Source organism: Coregonus clupeaformis, unplaced genomic scaffold, assembly GCF_020615455.1.
Source record: "Coregonus clupeaformis isolate EN_2021a unplaced genomic scaffold, ASM2061545v1 scaf0377, whole genome shotgun sequence".
In the NCBI taxonomy this organism is placed as follows: Eukaryota; Metazoa; Chordata; class Actinopteri; order Salmoniformes; family Salmonidae; genus Coregonus; species Coregonus clupeaformis.
Window position 1 is genome coordinate 157,716 of NW_025533832.1, and position 24,785 is coordinate 182,500.

The window sequence follows — 24,785 nt, forward strand, 5'->3', positions numbered from 1 at the left end:
ACACATTTACTCTTATCTGTGTTGTATCCCACAATAGACAGAAATAAAGATCTGTATAAATATAAACTCTGAACCTTGCACTATGATATTCTAGAGTTCTATACACAACCTCCTGTTCCACTATGATCTCTGGGGCCCAATTCCAAATCAAACACCCATAGCCCTAACCCCTTAGACATTTGGGTACATCTGAAAGGATTAGATATTAGAGAAATATGATGAAAGCTCCACCTTGCCCTCTGATAGGCCGGATGAAACTTAAGCCATATTGCTCATATCTATCCAATCTTGTCAGATCTAGTGTCCAGACTAGGGCTTAGGTATCAGCTTGGAAGTGGGCCAGAGTTAACGCTATCTCTCATCCTCAGTGTAACCTGGAAGATAGGAGCTGACTCCTCTGTCTATGACCTGAAAATGGAAAACAGTACAAATAGTTTCACCTGTACATAATACCATAATATGTTGACTTGTCTTCCCAAAAATAATGTAAAACACCCCTCAACATATTGACAGTCAAATCTGTCTCAACGAGCAACCATTTTCCATGGCTATCTGATCAAAGATTTTGATCACTAATCTGGAAGAGATGTTTTGATATTTGTTTGGAATGTATTTTACACTAATTCTGTGTGTGAAATCCTACACAATATTGTTGTGACTCTTCAATTGCAATTGGTGGATGAGGAAGAACACCTTATAGAATAGTTATCATTTATGTCAGACATTTCAATCACCTGATCCCTTGATTCAGGTAAACTTCTCAATCTGCAGATGCACAATCCAGATAGGCACTATGCAACCACATCATCAAATCAAATCATTCAATAATAATATATTGTGAATATATAAATCTAACTATAAAAACAAAAGCCCTCTTGTGGCTCCTACTAATATATTTCTATTACATACTATCATGTAAATCAAGTATGACAAAAGGTAACGTAACAAATTGCCTAATAATCAAATACTGTATATACAATCTTCAAACGTAAACATGATAAATGCAAAGGCATATTCCAAAGGTATACAGTACAAATATAGGGGAAACACTAGCAAAGAGGGAGATATAGTAACACGTAGTGTGATGATATAGAATGGAGGCGATATCGTTTGAGCAACCTGGATTTGTCTTTTTTGTTTTGCTTGTACTTGATGTTGCCACACATTTCTGTGGCACCTGCACAACAGTCATTGTATCTGTATCTATTTTTCTCTCTCTCAAGCCCTCTCCAATCTCCCCTCTTTGCTGCCAAGCACTCTGGTGTTTTGATCCTCCCCCCCTCCTTTTCTCTCTCTCTCTCTCTCTCTCTCTCTCTCTCTCTCTCTCTCTCTCTCTCTCTCTCTCTCTCTCTCTCTCTCACTTTCTCTTTCTCTTAGTACACGCTCACGTTCCCCCACTCCACGAGGTACTGGACCTTCCCGTCTGGTGTTACTCGCCTCGCCAAAATCCTCACCCCGTCCCCGCCCCCCCAGCCCCTGGCAGCTGACCCATCCCCCCCGCCCCCTCCCCCCACGCCGCCCGGATAGGAAGGGACGTCACGCAGCAGGAGGGAGGGGCAGGGATCTAACTTCTGGCCAGGCTGGTGCTGGTGGTGGTTGTTGTGGTTGTGGTGGTGATGGTGGGAGGATGACAGGGAGAAGGGGAGGCAAGGGGGCGGCACTCGACAAGGGTCTTCCGCACTAAAGAGAGCGAGAGCGAGCAAGCGAGAGAGAGAGAGAGAGAGAGAGATAGAGAGAGAGAGAGAGAGAGAGAGAGAGAGAGAGAGAGAGAGAGAGAGAGAGAGATTAATATTTCACGATTCATAATTTTTGCCATTGTCATCCAGGCACAGCTATGGTTTCCTCTCTAGATGTCTAGATTGAGGGTAGTCCCCGGACAGCAAGAGGAGCTGTGGTTAATACTGACCTATAGTGATGCAGGGTTCTAGAGATGGCTGGGGCTCCGTTATAGGTTGGGTGATACAGGGCAAACATCCTCTTAGGTGGAGAGCTATGGAAAGACCAGGGATAAAAAAAACGGTGACAAAAAGCAACAATGCATGCATGCATTTCCACACCCACATATTGCCTAATAAGGGTAGCCTAAATCACTGAGGATGTAATGTAAAACAAACGGTAACACTCTGTAAATGCAGTATAATGCATTATTACTTGTTATACATTATGTCAAGTGTAACCAATACAATAACAGTACCAACCCCAAATTCAGCTCCTCTTCCGACTTCCTGGAGTTGTAGAGGTTAGTCCCACCTACGTAGCCATGGCAACATGGCACCAGATCTATTGGGGTGGCTGGGACCGGGGGCAGACAAGGCTGGACACAGGAGAAACACTGATTAGCTAGTGTTTTGACGTCAAATCAGTCGATCCAATCACACATTAGACACGATACTTCAGTTCATGTCCTTTAATGCTACCTTTGTAGAATAATCCATACTGCTTGTGAATACATCTAAATAAAAACCCAGGTCTACTAACATACAGTATCATTTGATAAATATCATTTAAAAAATGTAATGTAATTGCAAACGCTTGAACTTTGTTAGTACAGAGGGCTAGTCTTTCCAAAAGGAAATAATTATTTTCACGTGACAGCTTTAAACCTGCATTACAGGAAAGGGCCTTGCCCAAACTGTTGCCACAAAGTTGGAAGCACAGAATCATCTAGAATGTAATTGTATGCTGTAGCGTTAAGATTTCCCTTCACTGGAAATAAGGGGCCTTGCCCGAACCATGAAAAACAGCCCCAGACCATTATTCCTCCTCCACCAAACTTTACAGTCGGCACTATGCATTCGGGCAGGTAGCGTTCTCCTGGCATCCGCCAAACCCAGATTTGTCTGTCGGACAGCCAGATGGTGAAGCGTGATTCATAACTCCAGAGAATGCTTTTCCACTGTTCCAGAGTCCAATGGCGGTGAGCTTTACACCACTCCATCTGACGCTTGGCATTGCACATGGTGATCTTAGGCTTGTGTGCAGCTGCTCGGCCATGGAAACCCATTTCATGAAGTTCCCGACGAACAGTTATTGTACTGACGCTGCTTCCAGAGGCAGTTTGGAACTCGGTAGTGCGTGTTGTAACTGAGGACAGACACATTTTTACGCGCTACGTGCTTCAGCACTCGGCGGTCCCGTTCTGTGAGCTTGTGTGGCCTACCACTTCGCGGCTGAGCCGTTGTTGCTCCTAGACTTTTCCACTTCACAATAACAGCACTTACAGTTGACCGGGGCAGCTCTAGCAGGGCAGAAATTTAACGAACTGACTTGTTGGAAAGGTGGCATCCTATGATGGTGCCACGTTGAAAGTGAATGAGCTCTTCAGTAAGGTCATTCTACTGCCAATGTTTGTCTATGGAGATTGCATGGCTGTGTGCTCGGTTTTATACACCTGTCAGCAACGGGTGTGGCTCAAATAGCCAAATCCATTAATTTGAAGCGGTGTCCACTGACTATGATAAGTAGATTCATATTGTGGAGACTGAGGTAGCGTTTCTTACAGTGTGAGCTTGCTTCCCTTAACAACAAAACATCAGTAATCTATCCCATATATCCTTTGCTTCCTCAGTTCTCAGCACACCCTCAGCTCTATCACCCTCCAATGCTGGACTGTGACCCACAACATTTACAGTAATTACAGCAGTGGTATGCTAGCATTATCCCCTCCCCTTGCTAGCACGCTGTCCCTTTAAATCGAGGTGCTCTGTCAATACTGCACTGTCAAAGTGCCAGCGCCACCTGGCCAAACTGTAATCGACTGCAAAGTGCACTTGGAAGCGCTCCCAGACGCCGCATATCAGCGTACCTTCCCCTCGCACTTTCCCTGTGATAACCAACCTGCCCCAAGATGGAGGATGATTAATGTCCGCTCAGGATACAACAGTCTGCTGGAAGTGCTGCTCGCTGAAATACGACCGTTCCATAACATTTATTGTCTCAGGATAAGGGAGCCAGCCTGATCAGTAGTATAAAAGGATGTGTATTTTCTATTCATAGTCAAAAATATATTTCTAAACCCGTGACCATAACATGTTGTCATACTCGATCGAGTCATAAACGGTAAACCAGCTTCAATTCAATAGTGTATGATGGGTAGGCTGGGCTAGGCGTTGAAGAATATGTAAACAGACAACAACACTGGCTAAAAGGAGAACCTTTTCTCCACACACTGACTGATTGTGACTGATAAGTCATTCCAATGCCAAGGCAGCTCTTTGCTACGCAGTGAGGGGGCGGCTGATGGCTGATCTCTCCCTTGATGCCTGGTTCGCGACAGAAGCACTGACCTGTGTCTCCATGATGCGCCGCTTTGATTTCCGTGACTCTGGCCCCACCGCTCTCCTCTGGCAGGGCAGTGACAATGGGCTGCTCCACACAACAACACAGAGACACAGTCAATAACTTGAGGAGTGATGCAATGTTTTTACTTAGAAAACTATGTCAGGGTATAAATGTGGTGTTTGTTCTTTTAAGCCTATAGAGAATGAAAGAGAAGATGGTGTTGAGAATGTTTAGCAAGAGAATCAATGTCCACATGCACATGTACACGCATGTATGCACACACACACACACACACACACACACACACACACACACACACACACACACACACACACACACACACACACACACACACACACACACACACACACACACACACTATAGATTATGTATTTATTGATCAAAATATTAGTTATAAACATATTCACCAGAGTGAAATAAGTGAGTCCTTCCCATAATGATTTAATGAGGCACACAGGTGCTTGTTTAGTTAGGAACAGTTGTTCCTAACCGGCTGGAAAGACCACCGTCTACAAGGTGCCACTCTTTTTCACTATTGTAAATGTGTAATTCATTACTAGAATGAATGTATCCATATAAGGAGGCTTGTGTTTGTGATGATCAGAGAATAAAAATCACAGAAGTTGTCCTTACTCTGACCTTCTCCGTTGGGTGATGTTGATGGGCGGGTCAGTGATGAGGGGGGACGAATCAGAGGTCAGGGGAGGCGGAGCTCGGACCTGGAGCCCAAAAAGACATTTCTTCTTCTTGATCTCTTTACCAGAGACAAACCTGGATGACATCACAAAGAAAAGGACAACTTTCAAAACTTGTAGACAACAACTTTGTAAAGTCATTTTTTAAAAACAAGTTATCATTATTGTCTGTGTTTTCTTATTATTATCTACTGATCATATCAAAGAATTAAGAAACAATGAACTAACTGTATTTTCTTTACCCTTATGTCCAATTCCAGAAGCAACGCTATCATAAATCTGGTCATGCATAGCTGTGGCTTCTGTTTATTCTTCGCATCATATGCGAACTCTCACCTGTCTTTGTTGGAGTTCAAAGCGTTGAGCAGATTGTGACAGCGATCTTGTCTTGGTGTGTCAGAGAGCTGGGGGACAGAGAGGAATGAAAATCAAGAGTTTTATTAACACTGGATGGTGGCCTGAAACAAATGTCAACACATTTAGAGACACATTGACATTCATTGGCGAAAGATAAACATTTCCATGGATAATGTAGTTAGTTACTAATGTGATTTGTGAACAGTTCATTAAAAAAAGGGTATGACTGATTTAAATGCAACAGCAGTACCTGAGAGCCACATAAACTACAAATTATATTTACCATTTAAAATGTGCTATAAAATGTGCATATAATTACCACATGACCGCTAACCAATGACTCTAGCTAACACTTTCACATCGTTTCATCATAGCACGTATGTGAGGAAATATTTATACCGAGCCTAGAAGCAAAGAGTCCCAATTCTCATTGGCAAACGACATGATTTCATGGTCGAAATCAAAGTATTTCCTCTTGCAGCACAAGGAGAGGTGGTAGAGCACCAAATGGGCCAAATCTACCCTGTATTTACAACAAATACACCAGGAAAAGACGTAGTTAGTTCATAATTAGTCACATCACAAAGCTTTTCATTACATTATTGAGTAAGAGGAATTAACATATTGTAACCCCACACGACTCAATAAACCTGTCATAAGAAACTGGTTTTCAAGAGTGTGTTATTGTGATATTCCCTGCAGTTAAAATATGTATTCTTCTCTTAGCAGATACTGTATAGCCTTACCAGCTCATGGGTAGCCGTTGAATTGTCTCTGGTCCACTTGCACAGACTGAGCACTGGAACTCATAAAACCTTTCAGAAAGAAATAGAAAACCTATTATTCTATTTTTGTCTGTGATTGACTAGATATAAAAGTCAATGGAAACATAACACAGCACATGGTTGCTACTGTCAGCAAATTCTTCCCAGTTTCCATCACCTGTTTAGCAGATGTAACAACCCACCACATTCTACCACACCATCAATCTCAAACATTATTTTCCTATGCAGAAACAATGAGTAATAGTTTAAACCAGTAGGATAATACAGATGGTTAATGACAATAATGATGTATGATGATGTAGTGGACTGGACTAATTTGAAATAATTTTTACCTCTACCACATTACATTGGACACCAGAGAGGCAGAATAACAACTGCACTGCTATTAGGAATTAACACTAACTGCATTAGCCCTACCACTGCCAGTTGAATAACCTATCTGTTATGGTTAGACAATGGTAATGCAAAGAAACAGTACAAGGTTATAGATAACAATACTCTGTCTCACCTGTCTCCATATAACAACGGCTTGGTCAGACACTGTGTGCAAGCTTCATGAAACCACTGACCACAACTTCCACACTGCAACATTTTCAAGTTCCACCTGCAGTTGGAAAATAGAAACATTAACCACACTCCCCAATGGCCTAAAACATATCTAACATCTGGTGGCCAACTGACAAGAGTATATTATGTATTTTTCAAAGAGGCTGCAATACTCAACTGAAAAACACATTACAGTGGGGGAAAAAATTATTTAGTCAGCCACCAATTGTGCAAGTTCTCCCACTTAAAAAGATGAGAGAGGCCTGTAATTTTTATCATAGGTACACGTCAACTATGACAGACAAAATGAGGAAAAAAAATCCAGAAAATCACATTGTAGGATTTTTAATGAATTTATTTGCAAATTATGGTGGAAAATAAGTATTTGGTCAATAACAAAAGTTTCTCAATACTTTGTTATATACCCTTTGTTGGCAATGACACAGGTCAAACGTTTTCTGTAAGTCTTCACAAGGTTTTCACACACTGTTGCTGGTATTTTGGCCCATTCCTCCATGCAGATCTCCTCTAGAGCAGTGATGTTTTGGGGCTGTCGCTGGGCAACACAGACTTTCAACTCCCTCCGAAGATTTTCTATGGGGTTGAGATCTAGAGACTGGCTAGGCCACTCCAGGACCTTGAAATGCTTCTTACGAAGCCACTCCTTCGTTGCCCGGGCGGTGTGTTTGGGATCATTGTCATGCTGAAAGACCCAGCCACGTTTCATCTTCAATGCCTTTGCTGATGGAAGGAGGTTTTCACTCAAAATCTCACGATACATGGCCCCATTCATTCTTTCCTTTACACGGATCAGTCGTCCTGGTCCCTTTGCAGAAAAACAGCCCCAAAGCATGATGTTTCCACCCCCATGCTTCACAGTAGGTATGGTGTTCTTTGGATGCAACTCAGCATTCTTTGTCCTCCAAACACGACGAGTTTAGTTTTTACCAAAAAGTTATATTTTGGTTTCATCTGACCATATGACATTCTCCCAATCCTCTTCTGGATCATCCAAATGCACTCTAGCAAACTTCAGATGGGCCTGGACATGTACTGGCTTAAGCAGGGGGACACATCTGGCACTGCAGGATTTGAGTCCCTGGCGGCGTAGTGTGTTACTGATGGTAGGCTTTGTTACTTTGGTCCCAGCTCTCTGCAGGTCATTCACTAGGACCCCCGTGTGGTTCTGGGATTTTTGCTCACCGTTCTTGTGATCATTTTGACCCCACGGGGTGAGATCTTGCGTGGAGCCCCAGATCGAGGGAGATTATCAGGGGTCTTGTATGTCTTCCATTTCCTAATAATTGCTCCCACAGTTGATTTCTTCAAACCAAGATGCTTACCTATTGCAGATTCAGTCTTCCCAGCCTGGTGCAGGTCTACAATTTTGTTTCTGGTGTCCTTTGACAGCTCTTTGGTCTTGGCCATAGTGGAGTTTGGAGTGTGACTGTTTGAGGTTGTGGACAGGTGTCTTTTATACTGATAACAAGTTCAAACAGGTGCCATTAATACAGGTAACGAGTGGAGGACAGAGGAGCCTCTTAAAGAAGTAGTTACAGGTCTGTGAGAGCCAGAAATCTTGCTTGTTTGTAGGTGACCAAATACTTATTTTCCACCATAATTTGCAAATAAATTCATTAAAAATCCTACAATGTGATTTTCTGGAGAGAAAAAATTCTCAATTTGTCTGTCATAGTTGACGTGTACCTATGATGAAAATTACAGGCCTCTCTCATATTTTTAAGTGGGAGAACTTGCACAATTGGTGGCTGACTATATACTTTTTTCCCCACTGTATGTCTTGACAGTAGAGCTATACAATGGTGAAAAGGACATAAGGGTTCCAATATGAATATTCCATTTGTTTTTGTTGGTAAGGAAAATGAATAGTATAGCTTATTGAACAATACATGTGCTAAACACTAATTATAAAATGTTATAACATAATTTATCCACTCTGTTAGAAGCTATAAAGTGTCACTCACTCTCCAGGTCCGGCACAGTAGCAGTAGCACTGCTGCTGGTTGGTCAGATGCTGTGGGTCCCAGTCTAAAGATGACAGCTGATAGGGCAGCCGAAGTTTCATGATTTGCATGAGCCGGGCAAACCGTCCTCGTTTGATGGCTCCCCCTCTCTGAAAGACAATTTTGACAAATCGATTCACTACAGCGACCTCTCCACTCACTGTCATGTCAGTACATTCAAGATAGATTACATTTGATGGGAACTAACCAGAAAAAGCAATTCATCTCATTTTATTGTAGCTCAGCTGAGTGAGATAATATCTTGAGAAAAGTCAGGTCAATGAGATATGGACATTGACAGATGAACAATTAGCCATTAACCACAGTGCTCCCTCATCTAACACCTACAGTACAGAATTGGAGCATACATGAATTACTGACCATAATGACTATAATACAGTATAATCTTGAAAAAAATATGCATTGACTAACTGGTCAGATGTCCAGGCAAAACATAGAGGAGTATCTAATCCCTATGGTCAATAATACAGAGTTGTAACATTTCTGTGGTTTCCTTCAGATATATCCATTGACCATAGACAACACTGTTTAACACAACACTGGTATTGAAATTGCTTCCTCCGAATAGATAAAAACATTTACAAGTCTGAACTGGATATTTTCCCTGAGCCAAGAGGCAGCGCGTGAAACAGAAAGATTAGCAGTCTAACCTTGGTTGCCACTGCAAAAACACATTGCCGACATATCCAAGAATTGCTGTCAGCTTCCGGCTCAATGGACGGAGTGTGGCACTCAGGATGATAACCTGTTATGGAATGGAGAGAGTGTTTACTGTAATTCACATACTGAGGATATGTTACTGATGGAGGCCTTTTCCTTGCCTCTTTTCATGAAATATTATACACTGAAGTGTACAAAACATTAGGAACTGCAACGCTGCTGGGTTTTTCACGCTCAACAGTTTCCCGTGTGTATCAAGAATGGTCCACCACCCAAAGGACATCCAGCCAACTTGATACAACTCTGGGAAGCATTGGAGTCAACATGGGCCAGCATCCACGTGGGACGCTTTCGACACCTTGTAGAGTCCATGCACTGACGAATTGAGGCTGTTCTGAGGGCAAAAGGGGTGCAACTCAATATTAGGAAGGTGTTCCTAATGTTTTGTACAGTCAGTGTATATTATCTGGTAGAAAACTGAAGAAAAAAATAGATGTCATTGTTTTTTTCTTTCTTAAAAATATCTGTCATAAATTATTATTTGAAAAAACCTCTATGAATAGTACATAACATGCTGTGTTTTCTTACCGTGACGACATTTAAGACAATTGATGAGAGGTTCTTTAAGAGGCGGGGCATCACAGATACAGCAAACTTCTTCCACTCCAACTGAGACTGAAGCAAGAGAGAAAAGGAGTGAGTAACAGAGAGAGAGGGGAAGAAAGTGAGTGATCACTCAACAGTGTTAATTTATGTATATTGATTCATTTCCTTGCCAGTTCATTGATTTCAATGTCTCCCCGCACCCTTTCAGAATTCACTCCTTTTGACATGTGGATATTTGGCTGTGCTTCCCTTCACTTTACACAAACTACGTGGGGGCGCCATTTCCCTATGGAGTCATTACACTAATAAATTCATAAATACACTCTAATACACCAATTACACCTAAAAGTCCCCCATCAGAATTGCCAACATTTCCAGGGAATGTTGTATTTCAACCTTGACTAGAGACCTTAATTGCGCAACATTCTTTTGAACTACAATGGATCAGAATGGAGAGAGAGCATAAAATTAAGAACAAACTTTTCAAAGCTGAGAGAGAAAAATCTAAAAACGTTTTATTAATTTCTGTAAACTCCCTGAGGTAAATCAAGGTAAGGTAAAAAACAAAGATGATTAAAAGATGATAATAGTTGGAGCACCCTCAATTAGTCCCCTAGCAATACAAAGGGTAGATATGTATGAAATATTTTAATCCAAATTTGAGGGGATAATACTTTTGATTCAAACATAATTCCACAGTGCCCAAAAACCCTCTGTTAAATGTTTTGTGTTAACTGAGAAAAACAAGTGTAAGTTGTAAGTCTTACAAGAGTGAATGTCTTTTCTTAGAACCCAGAATTCTGAGTTGTCCTCAAATCTCACCAGACAACACTGCTTGACTCCATCTACCTGAGGAGAGGGATGGAAAGAGAGTGGGATTGTTCACTCAAACCTAAATTGAATACTTTTAAAATGCACTCACTCACTCACACGCACACACACACACACACACACACACACACACACACACACACACACACACACACACACACACACACACACACACACACTTACTCTTTTCACATTGCCGAGGTACAGTAGTCCATCACTCCATCGAGCTAACACATCATCCCCTTCACTTACTCCCCCCATCCTGAAGAGGAGTGAGAGAGATAGAGAGAGAATGGGGAGAGGGAGAGGAGGGGGCTCATATGAAATGGAAATCCGATGTATACTTTGCTGCCATTGCCGAGAGAGGTTTATGGCCTTATCGTTCCATAGGCACTGGGCTGGAGTGGATAAGGGGTTACATTCTCACAAACCCAGCATAGCCACAGTCAGAATCCAGCAGATGTAATGATGAGGGTAAGTGCTCATGCACAGAGCAGGACAAACCATTATGACACCACACATGTAAGCAAATGCATACACCACTGCATGATGACTGCACTGTAGTTTGATTGTAACACCACTGTACGCCTCTATACTTTGCTTTCTCATGCACTTGTGTGTTGTATCCTCTTTGAAAATCTAAAACTACAAACTTGAATAGAAAGGAATCACTGTAGCTTTATGGACATCATCTCTGCACATCCAGCGTTTGTTCCAGTGCAGACACTCAAGTCAAAGAGACACATGATACATAATAGCATTTTCAGATCAATAAAAATTAACATAGACAGTGTAGCTGGATGAACAGAGAGCCATAGCTACCTGTCAAGTCGAACTCCTCTCCGTTGGGGTCACAGCGATTCCTGTGCGGGCTTGACATGAAATATTTTATCTCTTCTGTTTTCCTCTCGTCTCAATTAGTGCCCGGTTGGATGTGAAGCCTACGTGTGTGCCAAAGTGGATGTGCATGTATGTGTCTGTGCCAAGCGCGTATGTCAGTCAAGCAGTCAGTGAGACAGCGTCGGTCCGTCAGTCTCTCTCTGTCTGTCCTCCGCGACGTCGTTTCGTCATGTTCCCGTGCCTTTGCTGTCTTTTCTCCACCTATTGATGCTATTAAGCGTGTTTGTCAGAGCAGCACGAGAATCAACCCGCGAGAGACGCCATCATCCCTGCCTCTTTCTCGACCGACTTGTTGTGACGCAGACATAAAACACCGAGAGATAGAGTGGGAGGGAGATAGGGGGGACCGGGGCAACAGCGGCGGGAACACCTTAACATCCGAAGAAATTACCTCTAAACCGTTATGACTAGGCAAGCTGTGTTTTCGGAAGAATGAACTCAATTGTGCTAAAAGCCAGTTAAATATCAGCGGACGACGATAGTCTCTGGAGTTTAAGTGGCCAATTAGTGGAAGTTTATATAACTCATTAATTGGTACCTCCCAAAGAAGGGTGCTGCAAGTTTGGAGTCCTGGATAAAGTTTTAAAAGGGCTAGTGGAAGCTGCGCTCACACGTGTTATTCACTTTTTTTTTTCTTCTTTTTTTACCATTCAGTAAATTGCACAATAAATAGTGTCCTTGCTTTATTAAGATAAAAGAAAACTAACATCATAATGTAATCATGAATTATCTCATTTCTTAATATTTCGATACATTTGTATTATATAGCTTAGGCTGCAATATACAATATGTATAATACACCTCATTATGATTGTTTAACAACTGGGTGATAACATAACATGGTAATAACCAATGCCTGCCATCTGTCAGAATGAGTAACAATGGTTAATCATGAGTCCTAGAAATTGCACACATGTTCATGTATATAATTTATGAATGGCAGATAAAAGGGCATTTAAAAGTGTCATACCATAACTTAGCACTGTCAATGTTATGAGTAGGCAACATAGCCTATAATTGAATAGTCAAACAACTGATAAGTGATGAGGTGTTTCACATGGGGTTATTTTTATCATTAGGTTATATGTATTTGTTCATTTGCTTGTTTTTGTCAAATGAATGTATCAAGCATATGGTAATATTGTTTTGTGCTCAAAATGGCCACTGGCATTTCTAAAGGATGACAATGAGAGTTCCTCATTGGTAACACTAGATGGCGAGCACACTGCACCTCTTAATACACTGCTCTGTCAGTAGTGTAGTGTAGTGGTAGGCTAATACAAATGCAGTGGTGGTATTTAGCTGAACTACAGATCAGTTCACATAAATGTGCGATAACAGATGTTTGGAATGTGTCATTAGCATTTGGATGAGGGTTGCTTTGAATAATGGCAAAACTGAATTATGCTCATAGCAGTCTCACAACAAGATTCACTATTTACCAAGTCAGGATAGTGAGCCCATTAGCCCAACTTTAGTATCATCACAGAAGAGAAAAAGGACCCCTATTCGTGTTAATACGGGGCTTGTGTAGCGGTCATAAAGTTGACTACTTGACGCCTTTCATGTGCTCTCCCTTTGGGAATAAAGATGCCCTCTCACACACACAGCCGGGGCTTTGTGAGCAGTTCTGTCATGAGACGGAGCAGATGGGAAGCAGACAGTCTGATAAAAACGAGTCAACGCTCAGTGTGGCTAGTGTCTATAGAAGGGTTTAATTAAGAATATTAGAATAAGCTTCTAGAGAATGAAGGAAATGAGCACCATTATGATAATTACATCCAGGGGTGTCATGGACAACGTTCCCTCTCATTTTTTTCGGCACTGAGCAAATTCCAGGTCTGCTGAGCGCAAATTTGAACATTCTGAACATTATGTGCAACTTCCAGCGCGCGTTTACTATGAACCCTGAGGGTGTACACGCTTTAAGTTACAGTTTTAACATTGGCCAAGTAGGCTACTGTGGCTATTTGATCATAATGTAGGGCTACCAGAGTGGCCTACCATCAAAAACAATGAAGAAAATGCATTCCTTAACATATTAACATGGAAATAACTGTTATATCATTCAGCCTACCGTAGCAGCCAATGTGTGGTGTTCAATGTAGGCCTACATTCCATGAGACTTTTGAAAAAAACATATAGGGCTTGACATTTACCTGTTTATTTACATTTTACATTTTAGTCATTTAGCAGACGCTCTTATCCAGAGCGACTTACAGTTAGTGAGTGCATACATTTATCCACTTGTCCTTCAGACAAGGAGGTGACTGAACATGTTGTTGTGTTGTTTGATGCAAGAAACCACTTTACAAAATAAAATGCATTATTATTCCCATACCATTATTACTGAGAATCAGACAAATTATGCTACCCTCTGCCTATTGGCAATTCGCCTTGATCTCAAAACAAGCGCATCTACTCATGACTGCTCATGCTGTAAACACAGTTCAGTTCAAAGTAAATGGCACAGATCCATATATGGCATTGGTCTATTTGCATATAGGCCTACTGCAGCTCTGATTGGTTATGCCGCACAGGTCTGTTTAGATTATGGGCTGAGTCGTGCGTGTCAATGCAATAGAATCCTACTCCGATGCGTTCTGCCTACAACAAAATCTCTTGCATAGTTAGTTTTGTTTCGGTATCTTGCATTGAAAGTGGCTAATATTGCATTGATTCGACCACAATTGCCACAGTAAAGGGAAACATTAATAGTGTTAACTAATTAGAAAGTTGAGTGAAGTTCAATCTCGTGCTTCTCTCTATGGGCTGATATTTCTTCACCCTGCATGGCAGTCTCGGGGATACTGCGAGCCTGCGCACACACAGCTTAAAGGGAAAATTTTGGTCATGGACCCATTATTATAAAGGGGGGTTGTTCCCCCCTCCATAAGTTGGAGAATTTTTCATTTTTCAAACACCTGAAACAGTTTTTTCCTGCAATCTAAAGCCATGATCATTATGACTATGTTAAATATATGTCTATTTTTCTGCATAGGTTATCTAAGCATACCTCTTTACCTGTTCAATTGTTATTTTAATGAATGATGCACATTGATTCTTTAAGACCTTTTATACCTTAGGAGTTTAGTACAACTACCACACTGGTATATAGTATCATAGCCCTAAATATGCTTCTCTGCATCTCCACAAAATTCAAGGTAAAATGTTGAAAGGAATGTGAGTCTTTAGTAATTGCTTGCTTTTCTAAAGTCTAGCAACCTTGCCAGCAGTCATGCCAGGGAAGATAGTTAGACAAGCTACTCTAACTTGATTAATAGCCTGAAATAGCTTGGTAGCTAGTTATGAGGTTGGGAGTTCGGGTACCTACACTACATGGCCAAAAGTATGTGGACACATGCTTGTCGAACATCTCATTCCAACATCATGGGCATTAATAAGGAGTCGGTCCCCCCTTTGCTGCTATAACAGCCTCCACTCTTCTGGGAAGACTTTCCACTAGATGTTGGAACATTGCTGCGGGGACATGCTTCCATTCAGCCACAAGAGCATTAGTGAGGTCAGGCACTGATGTTGGCCGATTAGGCCTGGCTCGCAGTCGACATTCCAATTCATCCCAAAGGATGATGGGGTTGAGGTCAGGGCTCTGTGCAAGTTCTTCCACACCGGTCTCGACAAACCATTTCTGTATGGACCTCACTTTGTGCACGAGGGCATTGTCATGCTGAAACAGGAAAGTGCCTTCCACAAACTATTATTCCTCCTCCACCAAACTTTACAGTTGGCACTATGCATTGGGGAAAGTAGCGTTCTCCTGGCATCCACCAAACCCAGATTCGTCGGTCGGACAGCCAGATGGTGAAGCGTGATTCATCACTCCAGAGAACGCGTTTCCACTGCTCCAGAGTCCAATGGCGCTGAGCTTTACGCTACTCCAGCAGACTCTTGGCATTGCGCATGGTGATCTTAGGCTTGTGTGCGGCTGCTCGGCCATGGAAACCCATTTCATGAAGCTCCCGACAAACAGTTATTGTGCTGATGTTGCTTCCAGAGGCAGTTTGGAACTCGATAGTGAGTGTTGCAAACGAGGACAGACAATTTTTACGCTGTCCCGTTCTGTGAGCTTGTGTGGCCTACCACCTTGCGGCTGAGCTGTTGTTGCTCCTAGATGTTTCCACTTCACAATAACAGCACTTACAGTTGACCGGGGCAGCTCTAGCAGGGCAGACATTTTACGAACTGACTTGTTGGAATGGTGGCATCCTATGATGGTGCCACGTTGAAAGTCACTGATCTCTTCAGTACTGGCCATTCTACTGACAATGTTTGTCTATGGAGATTGCATGGCTGTGTGCTCGATTTTATACACCTGTCAGCAACGGATGTGGCTGAAATAGCCGAATCCACTAATTTGAAGGGGTGTCAACATTATTTTGGCCATGTAGTGTATCTAGCTGGCTAGCGAAAGCCAACTTCATAAAATTGCTAGGTGGCTAGTATTACAGAGAAACAACAAAACATTGTAGATTTATTTATTAATCAAGAAGGAATCAATAGGCTAAATAGATTGATCAAATTCATTTACAAACATACCACCTGTGAGTCCATCACCGGCAGCTAAAATCAAAGGAAACTCTGTGTGTTAATCAACACTCTCTCTCCTCCTCTACTGGTGATACTGACTGCACACACACTAGAGCAGGGTTCCCCAACTGTCGGCCCGCGGAACGAATTAGGACCGTGAGTGATTTTATTTGGCCCCTCCAGTTTTCAAAGAAAAAAAGAAAAAACGTTTGTTTCATTTTTTATTGTTTGACATAAAAGACTGTAAAAACACCAGCAAATCAGCTCCAAGTGATTTTAATTACCATCCATAATATAGAGATATATGTAATTGTATACAAATGTAAGCAAGGTTTGAAATGATCATGTTTTAGTCAAATATAATACCTGTTTGGGCTTCTTGCGGTCAATTTGCAGTCTACAAATTATTTGTAATGATGTTACGGCTCCCTGACCATCCGCTCAAGAACAAATCGTCCCGCGGCTGAATCTAGTTATTGATCCCTGAACTACAGTATCTAGCGTTCTGCCTAGCATATCTTTGCTCTGTGATGCACCTTGGAAGGAACCTTTTTATTTATATATTTTTTTACATACATTTTTTGAAACAAATAAGAAAAGGACAAATCTGAGGGGGCACAAACCCTTGTGGCCCCTATGGGCATGACACCCTGTAATACCTTCCAGCAGTGTTTGGGTCAATTTCATTTTGGAAATGTTTTAGGAGCCCATAGATGACTAAACATTTTTCATATTGTACACCACATAGACTATATTTCCGAGATGACCACTTTTTCCCCTCTCTCTGCCAGTGAGACAAGTGTAGGCTGTGTTGCTAAACGCGCTGAGTACACATATACAGGAACTGTGCCGTCAGAGCACAGCGAGAGAGCAGTGAGGGAGTGTGCGGTACACGAATGTGCTCAGTGCTGCTATCAGCCGATAGAAGCTTGACAGGCGACCAGAGGGGGACACAGATACTGATAGAGCGGGAGAGAGACTCTCTTCCGACGTCGGTGCTGGAACAGATGGGCGCGACATTCGTCCACTAACCGGTTACCGTATATTCCACGGAGGCAGACAATACAGCTATCCAATGCTGGCGGAATTTAGCTGACCACAGTTGGACACACAATATCCAGTAAGTTCGTTCATACGATATAGCCATGAATGACACTTTGTAATTTCATCATCTCTTTAATTGCAGGGCCCCCATAACATTGAATATATATGGCCTTCTATAAATAGGCCTAAACCTTATGTATTTGGTTACTAAAGAAACAAATGCTTTACACGCAAACTTTATTACCATATTCCGTTTAATATCCATAGTGTCTTGTTTCCTATGATTGAAGGTGAACACAGTTTGGTTAAGAAGTCGATACAGCACCACCCATCGGTTGGTTGAATTGAAAGGGAACATATGCAATTGGGGTGTGACCATCTGTATGTAGCCTAGTTACAGTGTGGACTCACTCATGCAGACCAAAATGTAATGTTTGCCTTCGTCAGAGAAGCAGCAATGTCATGAATGGAAGTTATTCAGACCTTTGGATAACAGTTGGTTGGTTGGTTATTAAGACAAAACTAACAGTCAGTATATAGACAACCTTTACAGATATGTTTTCCTATGACCAATAAAAAAATTAAAATAACACTAGGCCTAATTATATGCATGCCCTCAAGACTGAAATAGACTTAAAAATGTAGTACCATGTTCCCAAAGATGACGTGATTGAGTTGATTAGTGTCCCATAAAAGGCTAGTGTATAAGTGCATGTAGGGTAGAAAAGTGCATTTCATTTCACAGACAAAAAGCTATGTATAACAGTATGTATAAACCCTTAATTATACAGATAAATATTAAACATAAAAGGTTTGTTCCACCTATTTAAGCACCTTTAGCATCGTTATTGAAGTAATGACATGAACCATACAAGAACAGCAAGTCTTCTGACATATCCATATACTGTACATTCATACACAGTAGCCTACACCACACTTGCTTGTCAAAAAATTTGATAAAACAGTTTCATTAATGTGAATCAGCAATGAATATCTACAGTCTCTAAATAGATAGAGTGGTACATGTCAACATCCTCCTCCTACCCTATAGTGTAGCAGAGTTCTATCATCATGGCAATCCACATCTCAGGGAGGGAAAGGGGAAAGGGAAGGAAGAGTTGGCATTCAAATTCAATGCTGGAGCAGAGCACAGTGAAATGTAAGTCATGTAAACAAATGAACTGCTAATTGACCTGCTACAACCAAAGCTTTGGTACACAATAATTTTTTTGTAAAGTATATATACTTTTTTTTTTTTTTTTTATGTATGCCTTTCAGAGTTGGTTAAATTCCATGAACTATAAAATGATGTTGGTTACACTGTGAAATCTACTCTCATTTTCTGAAGTTCTCTGAAGTTGAAATTATAACCAATTAACCCCATATGTGCCTATTGTTTATTTTGTGTCTCTAGCCGTAGGCACCATGATCCCTCGTAATATGCGAACAGGTGGGATGGACCTGCCAGGGGTGGAGTCAAGGGATGTACCCCTTATTGGCTACCGGCCTTTAGCGCCTGACGATATTCCCCTCAGCAGCCAATCAGGACAAGTGACTGACAGTACTGGACTGGACTCCTCTGAGGTTGGAAGTGATTTTATATTTGATTAGCTTGATTAGGAACATGTAAGTAAATAATTCACAGCAATTAACTGCAGTAGTAGTTTCATTGTGCTGAGAGAGACATCAAGGTGCAGTTGCACTTTAATACCTGTAAAGTTATGGAGGGCGCTGTTACCTGTTCTCTCATATAGCAAACTTTCTCCAGTGGTCTCATATTAATTCACCTGATATGGTGAATCCAGTAAATGGCTGATTTGATACAGAAACACGTCTGTGTCATCTAATTTAAAGATGCACTATGCAGAAATCGCTCTGCAAAAATTATTATAGTTTGCAAGTATAGTGTAGAGCAGGGTTTCCCAAACTCGGTCCTGCCCCCCCCGGGTGCACGTTTTGGTTTTTGCCCTAGCACTACATAGCTGATTCAGATAACCAACTCATCATCAACCTTTGATTATTTCAATCAGCTGTGTAGTGCTAGGGCAAAAACCAAAACGTGCACCAAGGGGGGTCACAGGACCGAGTTTGGGAATGTAGAGAATCATTCTACCATCTAAACCGCTGTGAAATATCTTTTCCATAACCAAAAATATTGTATTTTCAGTTGTTTGAAGCTGGTGTACAAAACCTAAAGTAAAAGTCTCAAAAATGAAACTTAAGACCGGGAAGCATAGAAATAGCACACATAGAACAGCTCTACAGCTTCTTAGATGTGCTTTCAATGGGAATAACAGATGTACATTTCTATGTGAATTTGGTCGGGTCGCCCTTTAAAATTGATCATGTTCCTCAGACCAACCAGGGTAGGGGGTTAGGGTATTAGAGCAGTGGTCTGTGAAACCGTGGTAACAGGGCTCTCCTACCAGTTCCTTGAGTAAACAGCAGATGCGGTCGGTTGGTTTTCAAAGAGCCTCAGGGATTTCAGTCATTTTGATTTCAAAGACAGACACTAAAGAGGAGGTACTTTCCATCAAGACATGCCAGTGAATGAGATGATGTTTGACCACCACACATTGAATAAAAAGCTAATGTCTTGAGATTTCCAAGTAGACTACTGTAACATTTTTGCTAAGATGTTGCTTTCTTAAACATTACTTTTATGACCATATTAGATGTATGTTCTATTGTAATTCAGTATTTATTTATATCCAGTTGAATTCACATGAAACAGAAAGGGTTGTGTAAGTTGTTTGAAAGTGTGCAAACCTGGACAGGTTGACAGCATGCGTGTTTTTCTCACGATGTGTAACCTTTCTTAATGTTCCATTGGCCGAGACAGAGGCTGTAAAGGTTTTATCAGACTAGTTGTGGCAGTCAGTTGCTGGGTTATTCTACTCTACTCACACAGCCTTGTTGTTCTGTCACTAATGTGTGGGTTTTACTCCTTTTCAACCCTAAAGTACACATATAATTGTTTCCATTGTAAGTTCTTGCCTCTTTTACAGTAAATAATGTGTTGTGAGATATTATACTACTTCATTTATGACACTTAGGCCTATGTAATTTCATCGCTTTGATTTGACAAATCATTATATTCACCCAATAATTGCAGACCGTATCAGTTCAATTTAAGATGAAAACGTGATTCCATTTACTTTATTGTCTCTTAAGTAGATATCAATGAACTCCATAATTTTCCACTGACTAACTCTCATACACTTGCTACTTGGCTTTAGTGCATAGTGCACATGATGATCGTCTCATTGGCTTTGTCTTCACTTAGCATGCAGTCTCAAGAAACTCCCCGGGGCTATAAAAAGAAGTCACACTGACTCTGACACCAGCTGCAGTGGTAACATCCCTCTTGTTCTGTTTATGTCACATGACATGACCACTGCACAGCCTTGTGGTAAATAATCTATGGGTGGCTGCCAGCTGGTGGGTCTATGTGTTATGTGTTGTACACCTCCACCACTCCACTCAGATATCATAGGCCGGGTTTCAGAGGACATTCTATCAAGTGGAATTGAATCCAGCCACTTGTTCACTCTTTAATGAGGGAAACTTAGATGCATGTGAATGGGCTTAGACAATGGGGTCAGGCCTCACAACGACAATCCACCCCCCTGCAGACAATTCAACTTTTCCACACAGTGCAACATGTTCTTTAGGTCAGGTTTCATAGATATGAGCTACCAGCAGCAACATTTGTTTTGCAGGTATAGCTTGGTGGAATCATTTCAATAGTATTTTCTCGCTTATCTTAAAATAGGGCCTATGGTTTGTCACATAGTGCTGTGGTGACCCATATAGTCTATTGAATATTCTTTCTGAAGAAGAAACAAAGTGTATTTCCGATATGACCCTGATAGTTAAAACAACCTTATGAACCAAAGATTTAAAAGAGATTTCAGATAAGACTTTGAAATAAGGAAATAGAGCAGCTCTGACCAGAATACCACCAGGGCTCACTTTAAAGGGTAGAGAGGGTACCATGGGATGCACAGATGAAAGCGTGAGAAGAAGAGCGGGGAAAGATGGGAAGGAAGGGGTGGGAGCCTGAGAGGGAGAGCAAGGGAGCACAAAACAAAACAATAGGCATCTTGAAATAACATTTCAGACGATATATTTACGAGCCCCAATTGTATTGCTGTGTAAAGTAGTCAACAATATTGGTGTCAGCGGTGGGATTATGTTTTCACATGACAATACGCTCCCATTTGCTCACGTACCCATTTGCTCATACTGTACAACCTTAGATACTTATTTAAAGGGACAAAGCCCAAAATGTCTGATGTTAACGAACAAGTGACGGAAGTAGAACTTGAGACTGTGTAAAGACAGGGGGTGAAGATAGAGAGATTGTGAGGCTCTTCCTGCTTTTTCCCCCTGCACCGATGCCCATCGTAGCGGTCAGAGGAGACCGGGTTGTGAGGGAAAGAGAAGGAGAAAAAATAGCAGCTCGTCACGACAGCACATCCTGCTTCCTGTGTTTGTCTCCGCTCATAATATACTTCCTCTATGGCGAGGAAAGATGGAAATATAGAGACAAGGAACATGTTGAATCATGAGAGAGGTTCCACATAAAGAGGATAACCATTGAGTTAAAACTAGCAACAATGGAAAAAGTGGGCGAACGAAAGAAAACATTGGACAAAATCTGTAAACATGAGCAGACATAATGGGAGATTTGAAAGATACAGTATCTGAGGAGGGTCAAGCACATTTCCTTATCAAGATGTTTCTCATGGAATGAACCTCAGCCACTTACTTTCATGATTATTTTCATCCTCTCCCTGAGCCAGCTTTTCCTTACAGTGGAGCAGCCAAGTCCTTGTATCGATTGTTGGGGAAAATACACTAGAAAATATTCAAAGATTTTGTGCATTTGGTAGAACAGAAACACTGTAGGGGTTGTTACATGCCACAATATTAGACATCCTCATTGGTGCCTCTCGGTTCCATCGCCACTCACAGATTGAGATGTGGTGATTGTGGTTGGTTGAGGTTAACACGGATGGTCCCAAGGAAGTAGTTATACTGTAGCTAACTGTACCAGGAAGAGTTGTGGGTAAACTTAACCTTAGACCTACTGCTTGAGACAAAAACATAATAACATGGGAAAGTAGGCATACAGTAGACCTATGTTAAAAATGTAAACAAGTATTTTGCCTCACTTTTACAACTGCAGTCTCTTAGAAACAGCGACTGTGCTTTTACATTTACATTACATTTTAGTCATTTAGCAGACACTCTTATCCAGAGCGACTTACAGTTAGTGAGTGCATACGAATCGAACCCACAACCCTGGCGTTGCAAACGCCATGCTCTACGCCTAGTTAATAACACCCTGATTAGTTGAATGCACAGTGCTACTGTAGGCCCACAGAACAAAGGCTTCTCTGTTTTATGTGACCTGATGTAGGCTAGCATTGATGACAACACACAAATAATCATCTCTAAAAGTCCTATGTTCTATCTTCTATGTTCTTTCTGTGTACATTGAGCTGAATAAACCAAGGCTAGAAATCATCTTCAACATCTCCATATACTTACACAACCTTCCTTCTGTCTGTTGCATAGAGTCATATGTGTGCAGACAGTGCGGTTATAGGTGCCGGTAAACAGAGCTACACAGGCTAACAAAGGCTAGTAGTCTATGCTAGCTACAGTTGGTTAACATGCTAACATTTGCTTATGCTAACAGCCAGACCTAGCTTCTACTAGTGCTGACAGGCTGTAGCCTGAACCAGTCTGTCATTGTGAGGCTGTGAAAGTCCCCACCTGTGTGTCAACATGTGCTCACACGCTAGTGTCGTTAGCCCGTTGAGTAAACAGGGCGTGCTTCCTGCTTTATTAGTTGACTTGGAACATTTATGAACTGTCATTAGCATATGACATATATTAACAGGTCAGTGTCAGAGGATGTAATGATCCTCAGAGCAAGTTTGTTTAAATATTGATGATGGAGGATGAGTTTAGACAGTTAGGTCTGCCTCTAAATTGACTCTATTCATTGTTGGAAGAGAAGTAGTCAAACAGGTTTAGCAACAAATGTAGGTCATTCACACAGGGAGAGAGGGAAGGAGGGATTGAAAGAGAGAAGGTATTGTGAGCCAATAGCTGCAGACCTTCTCATTGTGTGTAGGCTATGTGAGTCCCCTGTGTGTTCAACAGGTGAGTCTAATACTATATCATCCCTCTCCTGTGTGTGTGTGTGTGTGTGTGTTTGTGTGTGCGAGCGAGCGAGTGTGAGTGTGTGTATACGTCTGTATACGTCTATCTCTGTGTGTGTTATGGGTGTGCCCATGTGACGCAGGCACACAGAGGGGGTGGCCCTAATGACGGCTTCAGGTGTGTTTATGTGTGTTAAGTCCGAGAGCCAGACAAACTGAAAGATAAAGACATACAATCCTGTCCCTCGGTCATTGAAAAACGACGGTCAAGGAGAGAAGAGGAAACTAGAAAGGCAGATGAAAGAAAGTGGACAAGATGGTGTTTGTGGCTTTCTTGTGAAGTTCTCAAAGAAGCTAAAGGCTTGTAGCCTGTCTGGACTTGTCGAGACAAAGGTAACTTGTGTTTTTTTGGGTCAATGTCAATCAGATACAGATAGGTGGGAAAGAGAAAGAGCAACAGACAGATATGAGATCAACAACAGAAACATGCTACAGCAGTAGGTAGAACAGCATGTTCTGAACCTATGCCATGATAAAGAGGGACTATGGATTGAATAGGATACTTTCACTTTTAATGCAAATGATACATTAACTGAGCATGGCCCTTTGGTACTCAAGTTGATTTTAATGAGAAAGTGGTTACTGAAAGTAGTTATAGAAGGCACCTCCACATGTCAAATAAGGAGATTGATAGACACATTATAGGATACAGCAGTTGTTGCGGAACTGTCTGGTCAGTGGTCAATATGACCTGCTTTGTGCTTAATGCATTTGCACTTATATGTTGACCTGGATATTGCTTATCATCATATTGTGGTTGGATCTCAACTGAAGGGGAAATGAATGCAAAAGGAGGCTGTGCAATGCCCTAAATAGATTTGAAACGTTTGATATTGTTGTTGTTCTGTTGATGTTGTTATGGTTTAATTAAGGGGGGTGGTTATACATGTTGAATGATTCACATATGACCAGAGTCAGACTTCTGTTTGTATCACTGGTATGGATTGTTGAGGTCAGTAGAGACTATTGATGATGTCACTGTGTTTTCTCATGCATTTTTCAGCATGGAAAATCACAGTTTCATGGGTGTCAATGGCAGAGAAAGTGTAAACTGATATATCCATTCATGCATTACCCCCCAGGTACATTAGGATGTCTCGTTATTTTACTCATAGTAGGCCTATTTCATGGAATGGTTCAGTGAAACTGTGAGCAGGTCATTTCAGTACAGTATCACAGCTGTTTTGCAAGTATTAAAATGGCAAGTGTATTTCATGGAATGTTATA

At 41.5% G+C, this 24,785-nt stretch overlaps 2 protein-coding genes across 5 annotated transcripts in view; one reads left to right on the forward strand and one right to left on the reverse strand.

The window, feature by feature from the left end:
• Nucleotides 1-1,338: 1,338 nt before the first annotated feature.
• LOC123484629 (PHD finger protein 1-like) lies at nt 1,339-12,067 on the reverse strand. Of its 2 annotated transcripts, none has more exons than XM_045215150.1 (15): nt 11,650-12,067; nt 11,011-11,089; nt 10,764-10,845; nt 9,979-10,065; nt 9,381-9,475; nt 8,671-8,819; nt 6,648-6,743; nt 6,101-6,169; nt 5,754-5,877; nt 5,334-5,401; nt 4,942-5,073; nt 4,287-4,365; nt 2,199-2,314; nt 1,907-1,990; nt 1,339-1,680 (listed from the first exon to the last, which is right to left on the reverse strand). In XM_045215150.1, exons 2-15 carry the CDS (start codon nt 11,086-11,088, stop codon nt 1,374-1,376), a joined length of 1,566 nt encoding a protein of 521 aa, XP_045071085.1. In that variant the 5' UTR covers nt 11,089; nt 11,650-12,067; the 3' UTR covers nt 1,339-1,373. The 2 variants fall into 2 exon arrangements, with proteins under 2 accessions (XP_045071085.1, XP_045071084.1); XM_045215149.1 differs by having other exon boundaries at nt 4,936-5,073.
• A 5,128-nt stretch (nt 12,068-17,195) lies between these two features.
• LOC121566462 (ral guanine nucleotide dissociation stimulator-like 2) overlaps nt 17,196-24,785 on the forward strand; it is a 19,393-nt gene continuing 11,803 nt past the window's right edge. For 2 of the 3 annotated variants that reach the window (XM_045215151.1, XM_045215153.1), the window contains exons 1-3: nt 17,196-17,395; nt 18,371-18,478; nt 18,734-18,903. In XM_045215151.1, the coding sequence (XP_045071086.1) occupies nt 18,391-18,478; nt 18,734-18,903 (258 nt within the window). In that variant the 5' untranslated portion in view covers nt 17,196-17,395; nt 18,371-18,390. The remainder of the gene's footprint in view (nt 17,396-18,370; nt 18,479-18,733; nt 18,904-24,785) is intronic. The other variant, XM_045215152.1, reaches the window with a different exon arrangement.